Source organism: Myotis brandtii, unplaced genomic scaffold (genome assembly GCF_000412655.1).
Source record: "Myotis brandtii unplaced genomic scaffold, ASM41265v1 scaffold34, whole genome shotgun sequence".
NCBI classification, from domain to species: domain Eukaryota; kingdom Metazoa; phylum Chordata; class Mammalia; order Chiroptera; family Vespertilionidae; genus Myotis; species Myotis brandtii.
Window position 1 is genome coordinate 95,256 of NW_005363098.1, and position 16,645 is coordinate 111,900.

Below are 16,645 nucleotides of genomic sequence, written 5' to 3' on the forward strand. Positions count from 1 at the left end.
GCTCCAAAAATTCTTATTAAAGGTCTACGAAAAAAACAAAACAAAACCAAACCTGAGGCACCTTATCTAAGCTTAAATTCAGCTTTAGGCAAAAAAAAAAAAAATCACTCTAAACAATAGCCTCTTTCAGATTAGGTAGAGAGTTTATAAATAGACAAAAGACATTGTTTCAGTTATCTATTCACTGGAAAAGATGCATAACAAATAACTAAACTCAGTGAAGTAAAAAAAAAATCATTTCATTATGCTCATGGATTCTTTTTTTTAAGACTTTATTTTTTAGAGCAGTTTTAGGTTTACAACAAAATTGAAAGGTATAGAGAATTCCCATATACTTAGAACCCCAAACATAATTACCTTTTCCAGAATATAGTTGAAATTATACAGTATATAGCCTTTTCAGATTGGCTTCTTTCACTTCATAATATGCATTTAAAGTCCCTTTTGGTCTCTTCATAGCTTGATAGCTCGTTTCTTTTTTAGCACTGAATCATATTCTATTGTCTGAAAGGTACCACTGTTTATTAATCCATTGATCTACAGAAGGACATCTTCATTGCTTTCAAGTTTTGGCAATTACGAATGAAGTTGCTATAAATATGTTTATAGCTTTTCATGTGAACAAAAGATTTCAGTTCTTTTGGGTAAATAGTAAGGACTGCAACTGCTAGACAGCATGATAAGAATGTGTTTTATTTTGTAAGAAGCCACCAAACTGTCTTCCAAAGAGGGTGTACCATTCATTTTGTATACCCACCAGCCATATGTGAGATTTCCTTTTGCTCCACATCCTCACTAGCATTTGGTGTCAGTGTTTTGAATTTTGGCCATCCTAATAGATGTTTAGTTGTTTCGATTTGCATATTCTTGATGTGGAACATCTTTTCATATGCTTATTTGACATTTGTAAGTCTTCTTGGTGAGATCTGTTAAGGTATTTTGGCCCATTCTTTTTGAGTTTTTGTCTTCTTACTATTGTTGAGTTTTAAGAATTCTTTGTATATACATTTTCTTTCTTTTTTCAATCCTCACCTGAAGATATGTTTTTTCAATTGATTTTAGAAAGAGAGGAAAGGAGAGAGAAAAAAAATCCATGTGAGAGTAAAACATCAACAGGTAGCCTCCTGTACACTCCCTGACCAGGGATTAAATCCCAAAGCTTTTTGGTGTATAGGGTAGTGTTCCAACCCACTGAGCAACTGAGCCAGGGCAAGAGTTCTTTGCATATTTTGAATAACAGTCTTCATCAGATTTGTCTTTTGCAAATATTCTCTCCCAGTTTGTGTCTTGTCTTCTAACTTTCTTAAGTTCATGGATTCTTCGGTTCATGAATCAGGACAAGGCAGAACAGGAATGGCTCACCTCACAAGTCTAGGGCCTCAGCTGGGAAGACTCAAAAAGCTGAAGGGTAATTCAAATACCTGAGAACTGGAATCTGCTTCTCCACTCACATAACTGGCACCGGGGCTGGGCAAACTGGAGGTCAGCTGTGATTGTCAGAGTACCTTCAAGGGGCCTCTCTGTATGTTGTGGGCTTTTCACCGCACACCAGCCTCAGGTAGACCTCTTACATGATGGCTGAGAGTTCCAAAAGCAAGTTCCAAAGGACAAGGTGAAATTTCATGGCCTTTTATGACCTAGCCTCTTAAGTCACATGTAGTGGCTCAGATCACTTTCACTATATTCTCCTGGTCAAATCAGTCAGAAGCCCACACAGATTTGAGGGAAGAGTCTATCTTTTTGTGGGTATTTTAAAACCACCACAAACATACTTATACAGAGATATGGAGATACATGCCAAAGGGTTAACAATGCCCACCTCCCAGGAACCCTCCAAGTGAATTTCACTAACTTCTCATTTTAAGTCAGACTAATCGAAACATATCTTCTATGGATGGCAAAATTCCATCTACCTATTTTTATGTGATACAATGACAAATCAATATAAACTTCATTTTATCTACATAAATTGCATCAGGAATGTCTAATAGCTTGCTTTTGACCCCAGTACCATCTGCCAGTTACAACTGTTTCTTATTTTCAAAACACTACCAAGCTCAGATCCACCCTCAGGCTTAGGCTGTCATATCCAGAAAGAATAGAGACCACCTATAACAAGTAGAGCAGATAGATCAGGATCATGTAAGCATTGTGATTGCTGAATTTAGTGGCTATACCCTACCTCAGTGATTACTAGACTTTAGGATTTCATAGGCCAAGAAAAATTTCAGAAATAATCAAACAAATATGAACAAATAAAGTTACCAACTTTTTATTCTCCAAAGTAAGGACATTTAGAAAACAACTACTGTATAATTTTCATCATAGAAAAGAAATGGAATGGACAATTTCAAATTAAGCACACTCCTTAAGAGTGAATAAGTTTGACTGAATAAAAAACTCACTGTATATATTTTTCTCATTTCTCTGTTGATCTGCAGAAACTTCATCATAGGTGAACCCCAGTTCACAAACTGGTATGGGAACAACTTGTGCATCTGACATTCTGGCTCTTTCCTCTCTTGCTTTATTCTAACAGTTCAAGAACTGTAGCTTGCTCATAGGAATTCAGTCTAAAAAGACAAATAAATAAGTAAAAAAATTACAACATTTGACTGGTCAGAAAAGAGTGCTATAGCCCAGCTATGGTAGCTCAGTGGTTGAGCGTCCTCCTAGCAACCAGGAGGTCACCGTTGATTCCTGGTCAGGGCATATGCCCAGGTTTCGGACTTGACCCCCAGTGGAGGGAATGTGGGGCGTGCCGGAGGCAGCCAATCAATGATTCTCTCTCATCATTGATGTTTTTATCTCTCCTCCCTCTCGCTTCCTCTCTGAAATCAATAATATATTATTTATTTATTTGTTTGTTTTAAGAGTGCTATAGGATATGGGGGAGGGGAATCAAGGAAGATTTCACAAATTTGGCAAAAAAATTTACCTCTGAGAAAGAATATAGGTGGCAATGACTGTGGCTGAAAGCACAGAGACAGTCCACATGTGCAGTATATGCAAGGAAGACTATATTGTGTATCAAAAAAGTAAATAGTCGTTATACTTAGTTATAGAGTAAAGGTTACTTTTCTATTCTTTATTCTTATATTTTCTGCAATTTAACAGGGGAGTATGCCTTAATGTGAAGATCAGGAAATTTTTAAAAATACAATTCCAATTTCGTAGAGGTTAGCTTAGGAAGAACAAACAAAAGGCCTATTTCTCAAACAGTTTGTATTACCATACACCAGATTGTAATATGCAGATGTTAGATCTAGAAGAGGGATGCAGGAACCAAGCAACAAATGTTGGCCAGCATAAATGACACCAGGGAAGTTAGCATTCCCTCACTGCCTGTGGGAATCCTAGGTTGGGTGTACTCACTACAGGAGAGCTTCTTGTTCAGAAATTCTCAGCTGGCAGGTGCTCTCTGACCTGTCCATGTTAAACTCCCAGCTCTAACACTCAACTAGCTCGGAGAGCTCAGGCCAAGTATTCAGCCACCCGAATCTGTATTCCCATCTGTAACGCGGAAAACTGCCCACCTTTTGGAATGTTTGTGCAGATTAACTGATAGAAAATAAAGAACTTAGTACAGTGCTTGCCCCTCAGAAAATGACAGTTATAACAGGGGACGCGTTTGTGAGCAAGCAAATGGTAAATGGGCTCTTACAGGCCTTTCTAAACGAATCGAGAAAGCCCAAAGAACATTAAATGTGTCAGTTTGGAATGTCAACCTTTTGAAACTTAAACGGGTGTGAGCTTTGAACACAGGTTCCCAATGCAGAAAGGATACTCAGTATTTGCAGGGCTTCTAAAAGCAAGCTATCTTTAGAAGGGCCTTTCTGCGGGGTCCCGAAACGCCTGAGCGGCCCACCCCACTGACAGAAAACGAGGCAGACGTTTCCCATTCTTTCTCTCTGACTTTTGCAGCGGGCTCCCCCATCCTCTCCCACCGAGAATCCGAAATCTTTTGTGCAGAAGAAGGTTCGGGCCTAAGGTAACGACTGCCTCTTACCCAGGCTTTCTGAAAGCCGGAATACAGCCGGCGGAAGAACGGAGTAGCTGTTCTTCAAGTGATCTCAGTCAATTCTAGCAATTTCCATCCCCTTTCCCTGCTTCCAAGTCTCTGACCTTGACACGCCTCCTACAGCCCCGCCCCCCGCAGCAAATGGCCAATCGGAGCGTGCAAAGCGAACCGGATAAGGCGGGCGCAGCTTGGTACTTTCGACCAATCACCGACCTCAGACCGCTGGGGCTGAAGCCATGGTTTGGCCCTGGGTTCCGCCTGGGGAGGGTGGCCCCTTGGCGCAGGTGCGGCAATCGTGGGGCTGGAGAGTTTGATTCTCCCCTTCTGTTTATCGGAAGAAAAGAGCGCAGAGAGCACTGCGAGCCCAGGAGGTAGGAAGCTTGGCCGCCCGAGGGAAAAGCGAGTGGGCCGGCAGCTACGAGGCAGAAGCAAGCTGTGTGCAGGACCCTTAGAAGCCGGTCCGGTTCGGCGCAGCCCTCCAGGCCATGGTGCAGGCGGAGCTCTGGGCGATCCCCAGGTGAGGGCAGCGGCTCCGCCCGGGGTTCCCGCCGCGGAGGCACTGGGTAGATGCGGAGCGGGGAGGAAAGAATGCAGCCCGGCCAGCTCCCCGGGAGCACCCAGAGCGGCCGCCGTTGCCGCAGCTGCAGCAGAAAGCACAGCGCAGGCCGAGGAGGCGGCTCCTGCTGCTGGTAAAGGCGCCCAACAGCAGTTTCTCTGTAGTATGCGAGTTGAGAAAACAGCCAAAGAACAGGGCTCCCCATCAAAACCTCCTTCGAGCCCTTTTTCCTTGCTACTCGGAGCTGATTTATGCGGAGACATGCCTTGCACTTGTACCTGGACGAACTGGAGACAATGGATTCGACCCTTAGTGGCGGTCATCTACCTGGTGGTCATAATGGTCGCGGTTCCCCTTTGCGTGTGGGAATTGCAGAAACTGCAGGTAAGGTGCACCCTCGGCTCTGCCCTTTCTTCTACCTTCCTGCCCATCTCAGGTTGCCCATTTTTACCCTGAATGCCCCAGACTTTTATCCTGAAAACCATATCACGTAAATGAGCCCAGTTTTAGGATATAAGCCTGTCTGTTTCCTTGTGCATAGTTTTTCAGAGCATGACACAGGTGGAGGCAGGACCTGGTCGAGAACATAGTTAGGATGTAGTAAGGTAGCTGCGTAAAAGAGCACTGTTTTGTTCTGCAAGTATTCATCAATTCCTTGAAAGTAAGGGAATTCTATTCCTTAAATCTAATCTGTTCAGATGTTGGACTTGATCATATAAACTACCTTGAAAACCATGTATTGACTTTTATTAGCATTTAATTAGCTTCCTGAATTAAAAGATTCTAGTTGGTTTAACTTTGTTGTTTGTTTTTACTTTAGAAATTAACTCTTAACCAACAAAGGTTTTGCAAAAAGTCCCTTGTTTATTTTTTGATGTCATATTCTTATTATGACATCAGTACAGTACTACAAGCTGGAAGAACCCAAGGTAAATACTTAACTAAGATATGTACTTTATAGAAATTGTATAATGAACTTTAAATTCTAAGTTAAAAATAACCAGAAAGTACTTTTAGTTAGAAATACCTATTCTACAAGACTTATGACAAGACCATGGCTGTTTGAGGGCTTTTGTTTACATGTTTGTTTGTTTTAATTTTATTTTTCAACTACAGTTGACATTCAGTATTATATTAGTTTCAGGTGTACAGCATAGTGGTTAGATGTTTATGTAACTTACAAAGTGATCATCTCAATAAGCTTGCACCCATCTGACACCGTACATAATTATTACAATATTATTGACTATATTCCATATGCTGTACCTTATATCCCCATGACTATTTTCTAATTGCTAACTTATACTTTTGTTGTTGTTGTTATTGTTGTTTTAATCCTCACCCGAGGATATTTTTCCATTGATTTTTGAGAGAGAGTGGAAGGGAAGGGGAGAGACAGAGAAAGAGACACATCGATGTAAGAGAGACACATCGATTGGTTGCCTCCTGCACACTTGACCAGGGCCAGGGATCAAGGCTGCAACCCAACTTGTACTACTTCATACCTTCAATTTGAGGCCTTTAATTGTGGAAATGATTTTTACATAAGTAAACAAAATGTATTTGATATACATTTGTTTTCTGCATGTTCACTAAATTATTTTTTGTTTCTTTTCCCATACTGACATAGCCCATATAGTTATTTATAATGTTAATATCCTATTCAACCACATTAAATATTTCCTGTTTGTTGGATATATAGGTTTTTCCGTAATTTGTTTACCAAAGACATCTTAATACCAATGGGGATTTTTTACTTTGGAGTATGGTATAGGAAATACTGTTATGGTTAATGATATGCATAGTACCAACTTATTTTAAGACTTCGCAGTTGTTGGTTTCAACCAGTTTTTTAAGTGCCAGCTTTTAAGGAAAATTTTAATCAGCAGTCTCCACTGCTAACACCCTGAGCTGAATTCTTATCATGTTTTGCCTGGACTATTCTCAACACACCAGCAAAAGTATTGAATTAAAACATTAAAGTGTGTCCTTTTTTCAAAGTTTTCCAGTCACTGCTAGTCCCATATTAAAAGTCAATATCCCTAACTATGGCCATTAAGGCCCAACATGACCTGACACCAACCTCACTCCATCCCCCTGTGACTTTCCTCAGTTCCCGAGTTTTCACGAAAGCCTTGCTCAATCATGAGGGGCATGCACCCTCCTTAAGGCCATTGCACTAATGGGAGTTGTCAGAACAGAGATGGTGTTTAAAGCCATAAAGATGAATGTCATTGTAAGGAAGAAGAAAAGGCCAAGGACCTAGCACCAAGAGTTAGAGGTCAAGTAGAAGAATTAGAACTTAACAAAAAAGGAGTAGCAGCCACAGGGGAAGTGCAGTGCCAGGAAAGGTGTGTTTCTGGTGGTGTTGAGCCATCCACTGACTTCACAAGATAGAAATTGTCATTTTATAGTGACCTTAATAATGGTTCAATGGAAATGTAATGGCTGAAATTAGAGAGTTGTTTGAAAAATGAATATGGTGGGGTAAAGAAGTGGAATCAAGATATGAAAACAAGTTTTTGTTCATTTTTGTTTTGAGTATTTTGACTCCCAAGGGGACCTAAGAAATGAATGGCATAGATTCTATGCCATAGAAGATAGGAGTGTGGGATTAGGAGAGCAGGGTTGTTGTTTTTCCCTTGTTGTTTTGGTTTTTAAGGTTCTAAACACTTAGCTATAGCATGTTCCCAATATTTGGATATAATTTTATTTAACATTCTTAATATCCTGGAAGTATTGGTATTATCTTCATTCTATAGAAATGAAAACTGAGACAAGTGGCTAACGTGACATTGTGGTAAAGTGCTCTACATATATTAATTACCCTTATCATTCTCTTCATCATTATTCACTAAATGAGTGTGTGTATCCAAAACACTTAACACTCTGCTCAGCACATAGTAGGTGCTCAATAAGCCCTAATTACCACAGTTTTTAAAATAGCATCACTATTCTTGCATTGGAGCAGCAATTCTTTTTTTTTTTTTAATATATTTTATTGATTTTTTACAGAGAGGAAGGGAGAGGGATAGAGAGTTAGAAACATCAATAAGAGAGAAGCATCAATCAGCTGCCTCCTGCACGCCCCCCACTGGGGATGTGCCCGCAACCAAGGTACATGCCCTTGGCCGGAATCGAACCTGGGACCCTTCAGTCCGCAGGCTGACGCTCTATCCACTGAGCCAAACCGGTTAGGGCAGCAATTCTTTTTCTTCTGTAATAGCATCTCAGTTGGGATTAGGTTCTCAATTGAACACCTAAGGCAAAGTTGTAGCATCTGCCTGAGCCTTAGATAAAGTAGTTGATATTTAGAGACAGTTTTGTATGAAAACACATGTCTTTTAAACACTAGAATCACAGTGCTCACTGAAGTGGATGGGAACTGAGATTGTAGAAAACAGGAGGTTCCTAAAGCTGGTCACATGGCCATGGTGGGGCGCACACATTTTTTGGAATGGCAAGATGACCATCTACACTATTTAAGCTATTTCTTTCACTCTCTTACTTGGCCAAGTATGTATAATTGAAATGAAGTAAATTAAATGCACAAATGTCACGATCCTCTGCAGTTATTTTACTCTGCCCTCTGGTCTTCATGCCCCAAGTAGCTACCCTCTATGTTAGTGCTTCTCTCTTCCCCTCAGGAGGATTGGGGAAAATGCTCTCCTATTTCTCTGTACTCTGCTTTGAAAGCATTCCACTGAGGGACAATTATCTCACTCCTGGATGCTCATCTTTAATGGTCTTTTCTTTCCTCTCTACTTTCTTCAAGTTACCTTAGGGGGGGAAAAAAAATCTCCGCTGCTTATCTCCCCCTTGTTTTGTGAGCCAGGAAACCCTACTCATGGCTCAGAAATGTAATAATGTTAATGGTATCCTTATGTCAGTGTGTCTCAAGTGTGCATAATTCAGAGATAAATGTAAATTAAATTAAAATCAATGTAATAATTATATTAACTTCTACAGATACCTAGAGGTGACTTATTTTATTATGTTGCTTAAGTATGCATCAAAGAATTTAAATTTATACATATGGCTTTTCATATAGTTCAAAAATCAAAACAACTGTAAAACCAGTGATTCAAATTAATGGCATTAATGTGTACAGATGAAACTCAACTACCACTGCCAATGTAAAAATGGTACTAACTCCATGATGCAAGATATTTTAAATTTGGCATCACGATACTGAAATGACTGGTTATCTAGTCACTTCTTTTCTGATCGTTTGAAAAAGAACTTTTTCCCTTACAGCACACTTTGCCTTTATTACTCACAGACACATCATTTTTCTCTTAAGTATACTACCAAGTCCTACTTTTTGGCACTAAGGCAATCATAAAGACAACTGTGGGCATTAAAATTACGTGGCAATACTGTTCCTAGTGATCACCTTATAATAGAAAAGATCTAAAATGTGCTTTTATTTTTATTATTACTTTAGGTCATCACTAAAATGAATACTCACTTTTAAATGACATGTAGTCAAGCAGAAATCCCTGGAATATGATTGCTCAGACATTCCTTTCAGAATCTTTAACTCCACACGTTTGCCTTTCACTTACTGCTTTGAGTAATCTCCAGCATTCAGCAAGGCTTTCATATTTGCTTTTCAAGTTCTCCATACAGTTTAATGTAGGAATTTGTTGTTATAAAAATATATTTGTCAGTATTCTTTTGTTTTCTGCTTCTTTAATCTTTGACCACCTTTTACTGTTCAGAACTGTAAAACTAGAAGTTGTGGACTTCAGTTCTATTTTAATTAACTGCTCAAATCCCTCAAGTACCAAAAATAAATGCCTACCTTTAAAAAGTTAGCATTTGCTTTTTTTTTTTTTAATTAAAAGAATTCACACTCTTTAAGGCAAGAGTCCAAGTTAGTATAAAATTTATTCTCAAGGGCACCTCAGATATAACAGAGGTTCAAATAAATTTGTTTTTTATCAAAAAGTATGTGCCTTATTGCAACTCTACCTAGGATGAGATAATTCAAAGTATATTTTTAGAAATTAAGCTTTTACAGGATAGAATATTAATCAGATATTGACCTAAAAGAGAAATTAGAGCTTTCATTTTTTTATTTTTTTCCCTTTATTGATTAAGATATTACAAATGTGTCCTTATCCCTCCATTGTCCCCCATCCCCCACTCATGCCCTCATCCCCCGGTGTCTGTATCCATTGGTTATGCTTATATGCATGCATACAAGTTTAGAGCTTTTTTAAGTGTAATATCCTGAGTTGATATTGTTATGTATAAAAGGGATAGCATATATTAACACAGTTTACTTGAACAGTAGTTGTTGCATTATTTATCAAATAGGAGGGTGAAAAGACTTAATGCATGTTAAAGTATCTGATATAGTCAGCATTCAGTAAATGTTCTACTAACATGTTGTGTAACAGAATTTGCAGAAAATGTAGGTAGGTTTTTAACTTTCTAGATTTAAAAGCAAAGGAATAAACCATATAAAGATTTTTAGATTTGAGTTGTGTAGAAAATTTGAAAATTCTGTATATCTCCAAACACAATAATCAACTCTAAAGGCCAAGTCAGCTGAGGGAAAATGACATGATGTTAACATTGTTAATGTACACAACACTATTACAAAAGGCCCCATGAGGAAAAATGCTCAATCCCATGAGGAAAACTCTGCTCCCTCCCTCTACAAAAGTAAGAATAGGCTGCTTATTAAAGAATAAATAAAAAATGGCTACTAGTCATTTGGAAAATATTAAGCCCCATTAATAATCAAATAAATGGAAATTTAAAAAATAAAAATATTTAGCTCTTTACTTTTATTATCAGAGAATTTATACCAGCGTGTTCTTCTGCTTCTTAAGGTTGGAATTCACACCAAGGCTTGGTTTATTGCTGGAATATTTTTGTTGTTGACTATACCTATATCACTATGGGGGATATTGCAACATTTAGTGCATTATACACAACCTGAACTACAGAAACCAATAATAAGGTAAATCTTAACATATTTTGAATCTACTGTATTAGTGTTGTATTGACTGACTTACTTCATAAATATAATGTAAAATGTTTTTAATTTATGTTTTGCTCTCCAAATAGGATTCTTTGGATGGTACCCATATACAGTTTAGATAGTGTAAGTATGTTTCATTTTATCTCATTAACTAAGGACTTTTTTGAAGATACTAACTATACTTGCAGAATGCTTAAAGTAGTGAAAGTATTTGACACTAAGAATCAAATTAAGAAGAAAAGTGAAAAGGTTCACTTGTTTTCAATGTTGATAAAGAAGGTAAAGTATGACAATAGAGAAGGCAGACATTTAACATTTTTTAAAATCTATAGCTGTTAGCGATCTCCCCTGACCATGCCCTCGCCTTTCCCCTTCCCCTCTTCTTCCTCCTGCTCCCAGGTCCGTTCTCTCCTGAGCCCATTTCTTCTACCACTCACTCCTACCTCTATGATGATTTTCTAAATAAAGGTTCTCTTATTTAAAAAAAAACAAAAAAACTATAGCTGTTTTCTTTGCTTGATCTTTTAAAATTTCAGATTAATAGCTCTTAGCCCTAAAAGAATACAATGTTTAAATTGATATCATCATCCTTTTTACTTACTAAATCTTTCATTTCAACAACAAAAAAACCTTCCCAATGGATCCTACCACACTTGTTACAGGTGACTGCTTTAATTTGATTCAATATAAAGGAAATGTTTTTCACAGCATTTTCTATGATAATGTCAAGAAAGATTTCAGATTTTATTTAAAAACCCAAGTGAATGTAATTTAGCTTCGTTGTATTCATTATTTACCCCCAAATATGGACATTTCATTTACCAATATCCAAAATGTTTACTGCTTTTAGAAATTCACCTCACAGATTGTCTGGTATGTGGCAAGTTCAAAATACCATGAATTGGAGTGGTGATTCATTTTATCTTAGCTGCGACTATTTTTAACATCTGTGCTTTTTTATAGTGGGTAGCTTTGAAATATCCCAGCATTGCAATATATGTGGATACCTGCAGAGAATGTTACGAAGCTTATGTCATTTACAACTTTATGGGATTCCTTACCAATTATTTAACTAACCGGTATCCGAATCTGGTATTAATCCTTGAAGCCAAAGATCAACAGAAACATTTCCCTCCTTTATGTTGCTGTCCACCATGGACTATGGGAGAGTAAGTATGCTTCGTTTTATTTCTTTTATGTTTTGGTTTTATTTAAGCTGCCAGTTCTCTGCAAAGCTGTGTTAAGTACTATGAGCAGGACAAAAAAATCTGAGTCCCTAACCTTGAGTAGTTCATAGTCAAGTTTGAAGACTAAAACAACACATTTTTATAATCCACACATAAGTTAGTTTCTTTTACATTATTCATTCTAAATAGAAAACTTAAAATATTGTGGGTGTAAACCTTAAAAATCATTTCATTAACACCCTTTTACAATTGGAAACCAGGGTCTGCAGAAATTAATTTACTCAAGATGATATAGCTAGTTAATGACAAAATGATACGCTTTTTCTATATCTAGTGAAATGATCGTGGTTTTTCACCTTTAACCTATTAATGTAGTGAATTTTCTAAAATTAAAACCTTGCTTTCAAGGATAAATTTAAAGTGGTTATGATGTATCATCTGTTTTTCTACAAGATTTGGTTTGCTAATATTTTGTTTAGAATTTTTACATAAGTAAAATTGGACTACTAGTTTCCTTTCTTATACCTTCCCTGTTCGGTTTTGATATCCAGGTTATACTGCCTGAATAGGAATTACTGCCTTTTATTTGTCTATTACAGAAGAGATTGTGAACTATACCTTGAAAGATTAGGCCTGGACTTTTCATTGTGGGAAGACATTATAGAACTAGTCAGGCTTCCTGTTGTTTCTGGAATCGTGTGTGTGTGTGTGTGTGTGTGTGTGTGTGTGTGTGTGTGTGTGTGTTTAGTTATACTTTTTAGGAATTGGGCAGAATAAAGTTTTAAAATATATGGGCTACATTAGTTTATAACTTCATCTCTCTTGGATCTATTGTGATGACTCCTTTTCCATTTCTAATGTTATTAGTATCTTTATCTTTTTCTTGAAAAATCTTGCCAGAAGTTTCCCTAGTTGTCTCAAGGACTGATTTTTTGTTTTGTTTTGAGTCTCTCTAGAATGTATTTGTTTTCTATTCCATTATTTCTGCTCTGTTTTTTTCCTGTTTCATTTCTTTTGGTTTACTTTGTTCTTTTCCTAACATATTAGAGCCTTAGCTTTTTAATTTACAGCCTTTCTTCCTTTAACATGCATTTAAAACTATACATTTTACTTTAAGTTCTACATTCACTCCTTGCATCTCAGTTCATCTGTCTAGACTCTAGAATCACTTCCTTAAAAGTATTTTAAGAATTCCTTTAGTTTTATACTTATCCAGAGTATCTTTATTTTGCCCTCATTCTTGAAAGATAGTTTTGCTGGATGTAATTCTTGAAAGATTATTTTGTTGGATGTAGTTCTTACGTTGACAGGAATTTTCTCTGAGCATTTTGAAGAGTTTATTCCACCTAATTCTGGCTTCGGTTTTTACTGTTAACCCTCTACTGTCAATCTAATTGTCTTTCCATTATAGGTGACCTGTCTCCCAACTGCATTTAAGACCTTATCTGTCTTTGATATTTTGCAGTTTATGAAGTATCTAGGTTTTTTTGGTTTTGTTTTCAGTCCTGCTTAATTTACAGTGTGCCTCAATCATGTAGATTCATGTTTTTCATCAGTTCTGAAAAGTTCTAAGCCGTAATCTCTTCTGATTTTGCCTTTCCTCTACTGTCTTTTGTAACTCTGATTAATCAATATATACAATTGATTCTATTTCGTTCTTTGTAACTGTCATTCACATTGTCTCTGTCTCAGCAATTCTTTCAGATAAATCTCCTAGTTCTTTAATTCTCCACAGCTTTCAGTGGTATCTAATTGGATATTTAATCCATCTGTGTAGTCACCCTTAATGGTCTCAGGTTCGGTGTGCAATCAGCTCATAGAACACTATAGGTTTAACCAGCTCCAACTTAAGCTTTGTAAAGCTTACGGGACAGGAAGCACACCACGTGCAGCCAAAGAATGCTCATCAAGAGATCTTGCAACAGCCCAAGTTCAATTCCTAGACACACCACCACAGGGAGCACGCTTACTTGTACGTGGGAGTGAACCACCTCAGCACACAGAACCCCAATAGTTATTAGACCTAGTAACACAGCATCTGAAGGTCTGCATACCAGACTCACAATATTCTCATCCTAGATGTAATTCTTAAGTTAGGGGATTCATAATACATGACAGTGAGAACCAGTTTTTCTGATAGGAGTGCTAAATAAGCATTTGTTCTCAAATCTGCTTGGTCTTTTAAGACTTACACAAGGCTCTCAGGTGGAAAGCCTTTTTTTGGTTAGTTGTGTTTTGGGACTTTTTTGTTTTTGTTTGTTACTGCTTATGAAATTTCCTCTATATTGAGTGAGCCCAGCAATAGAATAAAAACTGTTGTTTATACAGGATTTTTATTTTGTCCTTTCAGAGTATCTAGTCAGTGATAGTCTCTGGAATGCCACTTAACTACCAAACTTGAAACTGAATCCTAAAATGTAAATGATACTTCCTAACTTGCGTGTGTGCATGCTTTCACATACGAATGCACACACACAATTCATTTGTTAGTCAGTTTTCCTTCCAGAAACACACAGGGACCCACTTTTTTTCTTTTGATCTGTACAGCACTATTCACTAATTTGACACTATACACAGGAAGGGGGTCCTGCAGAAGATGTAGTTGTCAAATAATTTTAAAAATAGTATTTAAATAATTTGTTTGCTGCCACCCACATTCTTCCCCAGTCGCCGTTTAGAATGACTAAGTTAAAAGAATTAAATATAAATATGGCATCATTTGTCAAAGTGACTTTAATTTGGGAACTTTGCAGAAAATCTGGTACTATTTAAATGAGTAGTTGAAAATGCTAAGTTCTTTTTTGTTGGCAGAGTCTTGCTGTTTAGGTGCAAACTGGGTGTATTGCAGTATACAGTTGTCAGACCATTCACCACCATCATTGCTTTGTAAGTACATAGAGCTTCTATTATCGTTTATTTTTTTCCAAATCCTCATGCTCTTATGTGGAACAACTGAGTAGAAAAACATATAAAGAACATTAATTTACTTGTTTATAACACAGGTGTAGTCTTATTTAAAAAACACAGTATATAGAAACCCGACTATATGAAATAAGGTGACCATTTATAGGCAAAGATTTGCCACAGAATTCTTCTAACATTCTCTCTAGAGCTTTCCAGAAATCATTTAAAAAATACTTTCTTTTTTAAATACTAGTTCACATAGCTTTACAGAAACATCTATTACATGAAGTTAAAGTATGCTACTTTAGATTCATTGCATGCTTTTATTTTCTCAGTAGTTAAGTTAGAATATGAACACTATATTCCAAGGTAGAAATCATATTTTTAAATAATTCTGTCGAGGCTTAGCACTTGAGGTAAAATTAAGCTACCTAGTAACAGTTATTCCCTAAAAATTTAAAAACATCAAATAATTTAAAGCAGGTAGATTACATATTTTATCTGCTAGTCATAACTAACATTCTGCATGGTTACAGAGGAAGAAAGGGAAGACAAGGGAGAGAAATGTTCAATTCTTTATTCTGCCTTTGAGCTAGCAATTTTTAGTGATATTTACCTTAGAGTTAAGACTAATTCACTTATTTATGAAGGTATGCTTTATTTTCTGCAGTTTAGAAACTAGGTAATCATATAAGTTAATACTTAGATGTGGGTCTTCATAAAATTTACCTCCAAGCCCTGGCCTGTGTGGCTCGGTTGGTTGGACATCATCTCATGCTCCAAAAAGGTTGCTGGTTCGATTCCTGAACAGGGCAGATGCCCAGGTTGTGGGCTCAATCACCAGTGGGGCATGCAGAAGACAGCTCATCCACGTTACACTCTCATATTGATGTTTCTCTCTTTTCCCTTCTCTAAAAATCAATAAACTATTCTTTAAAAAAAAATTTACCTCCAAGACAATTTGGGTGAAACATTAGTTGTACTTATAGACCTGCATTTTATAACAATCAAGCTTTTGAAAATAAGGCAGCATAATTTTTTTGAATCTAAATATAACTAACCTTTCCAGATCAATGTTTGTGTCTTACTTTGGATTTACTTCAAGTTGGAGGTACAATCATGTAACATTTCTAGAAAAAATGTTTTTATTTTTTGAACCACCTCTATGACCAAAATCAAGTAATTATCTATAGGGTCTTTTAAATAAACTGACTTCTAAATTTAAGTATTGCTGTCCATGCTGTATTTATTAGTTAATTTTATCTATAGGATCTTTTAAATAAACTGACTTCTAAATTTAAGTATTGCTGTCCATGCTGTATTTATTAATCATAAAGTTGTCTCATTTTTATCATATTTAGAATCTGTGAGCTGCTTGGTGTATATGATGAAGGCAACTTTAGTTTTTCAAATGCTTGGACTTACTTGGTTATAATAAACAATATGTCACAATTGGTAAGTAAGTACACATTCTAACTGTACTAAATTAGTATTTATAACTCTAGATTCTTAGGGAAAGTTTCTCTGGGAATAAAGCTTAATTGTTACTTTTTTATCTTGAAGTTAGATTTATAGGAAGAATTTCAAGAAGCTGTAATTTATATCTTTATACATATACTAGAGGCCCGGTGCACAAAAATTTGTGCACTCGGGGGGCGGGGAGAGGGGGGTCCCCCAGCCCAGCCTGTGCCCTCTCGCAGTCTGGGACCCCTCGGGAGATAACGACCTGCTGGCTTAGGCCTGCTCCCGGGTGGCAGAGGGCAGGCCCAATCCCTAAGTGCAGCCCCTGGTCAGGCTCAGAGCAGGGCCGATTGGGGAGTTGGGGCGCCGCCCCGTCATGCACAGAGCAGGGCGGATCGGGAGGTTGCGATGCCACCCTCAGTCACGCTCAGGGTAGGGCCGATTGGGGGGTTGGGGCACCGCCCCCTGTCACACTCAAGGCAGGGTCGATGGGGAGGTTGCAGCACCACCCCCTGTCA

General features: G+C 37.4%; 1 protein-coding gene across 3 annotated transcripts in view; it reads left to right on the forward strand.

The window, feature by feature from the left end:
* The first annotated feature begins 4,242 nt into the window (after positions 1-4,242).
* TMEM184C (transmembrane protein 184C) overlaps positions 4,243-16,645 on the forward strand; it is a 31,611-nt gene continuing 19,208 nt past the window's right edge. For 2 of the 3 annotated variants that reach the window (XR_001363113.1, XM_005871402.2), the window contains exons 1-6: positions 4,243-4,961; positions 10,424-10,554; positions 10,662-10,698; positions 11,539-11,744; positions 14,574-14,648; positions 16,028-16,121. Coding sequence is in view for 2 of the 3 variants with exons in the window: in XM_005871402.2 (XP_005871464.1) it covers positions 4,743-4,961; positions 10,424-10,554; positions 10,662-10,698; positions 11,539-11,744; positions 14,574-14,648; positions 16,028-16,121 (762 nt within the window). In the remaining variant the exon portion in view is untranslated. Of the gene's footprint in view, positions 4,962-5,397; positions 5,507-10,423; positions 10,555-10,661; positions 10,699-11,538; positions 11,745-14,573; positions 14,649-16,027; positions 16,122-16,645 lie in introns of all 3 variants that reach the window. The other variant, XM_005871403.2, reaches the window with a different exon arrangement.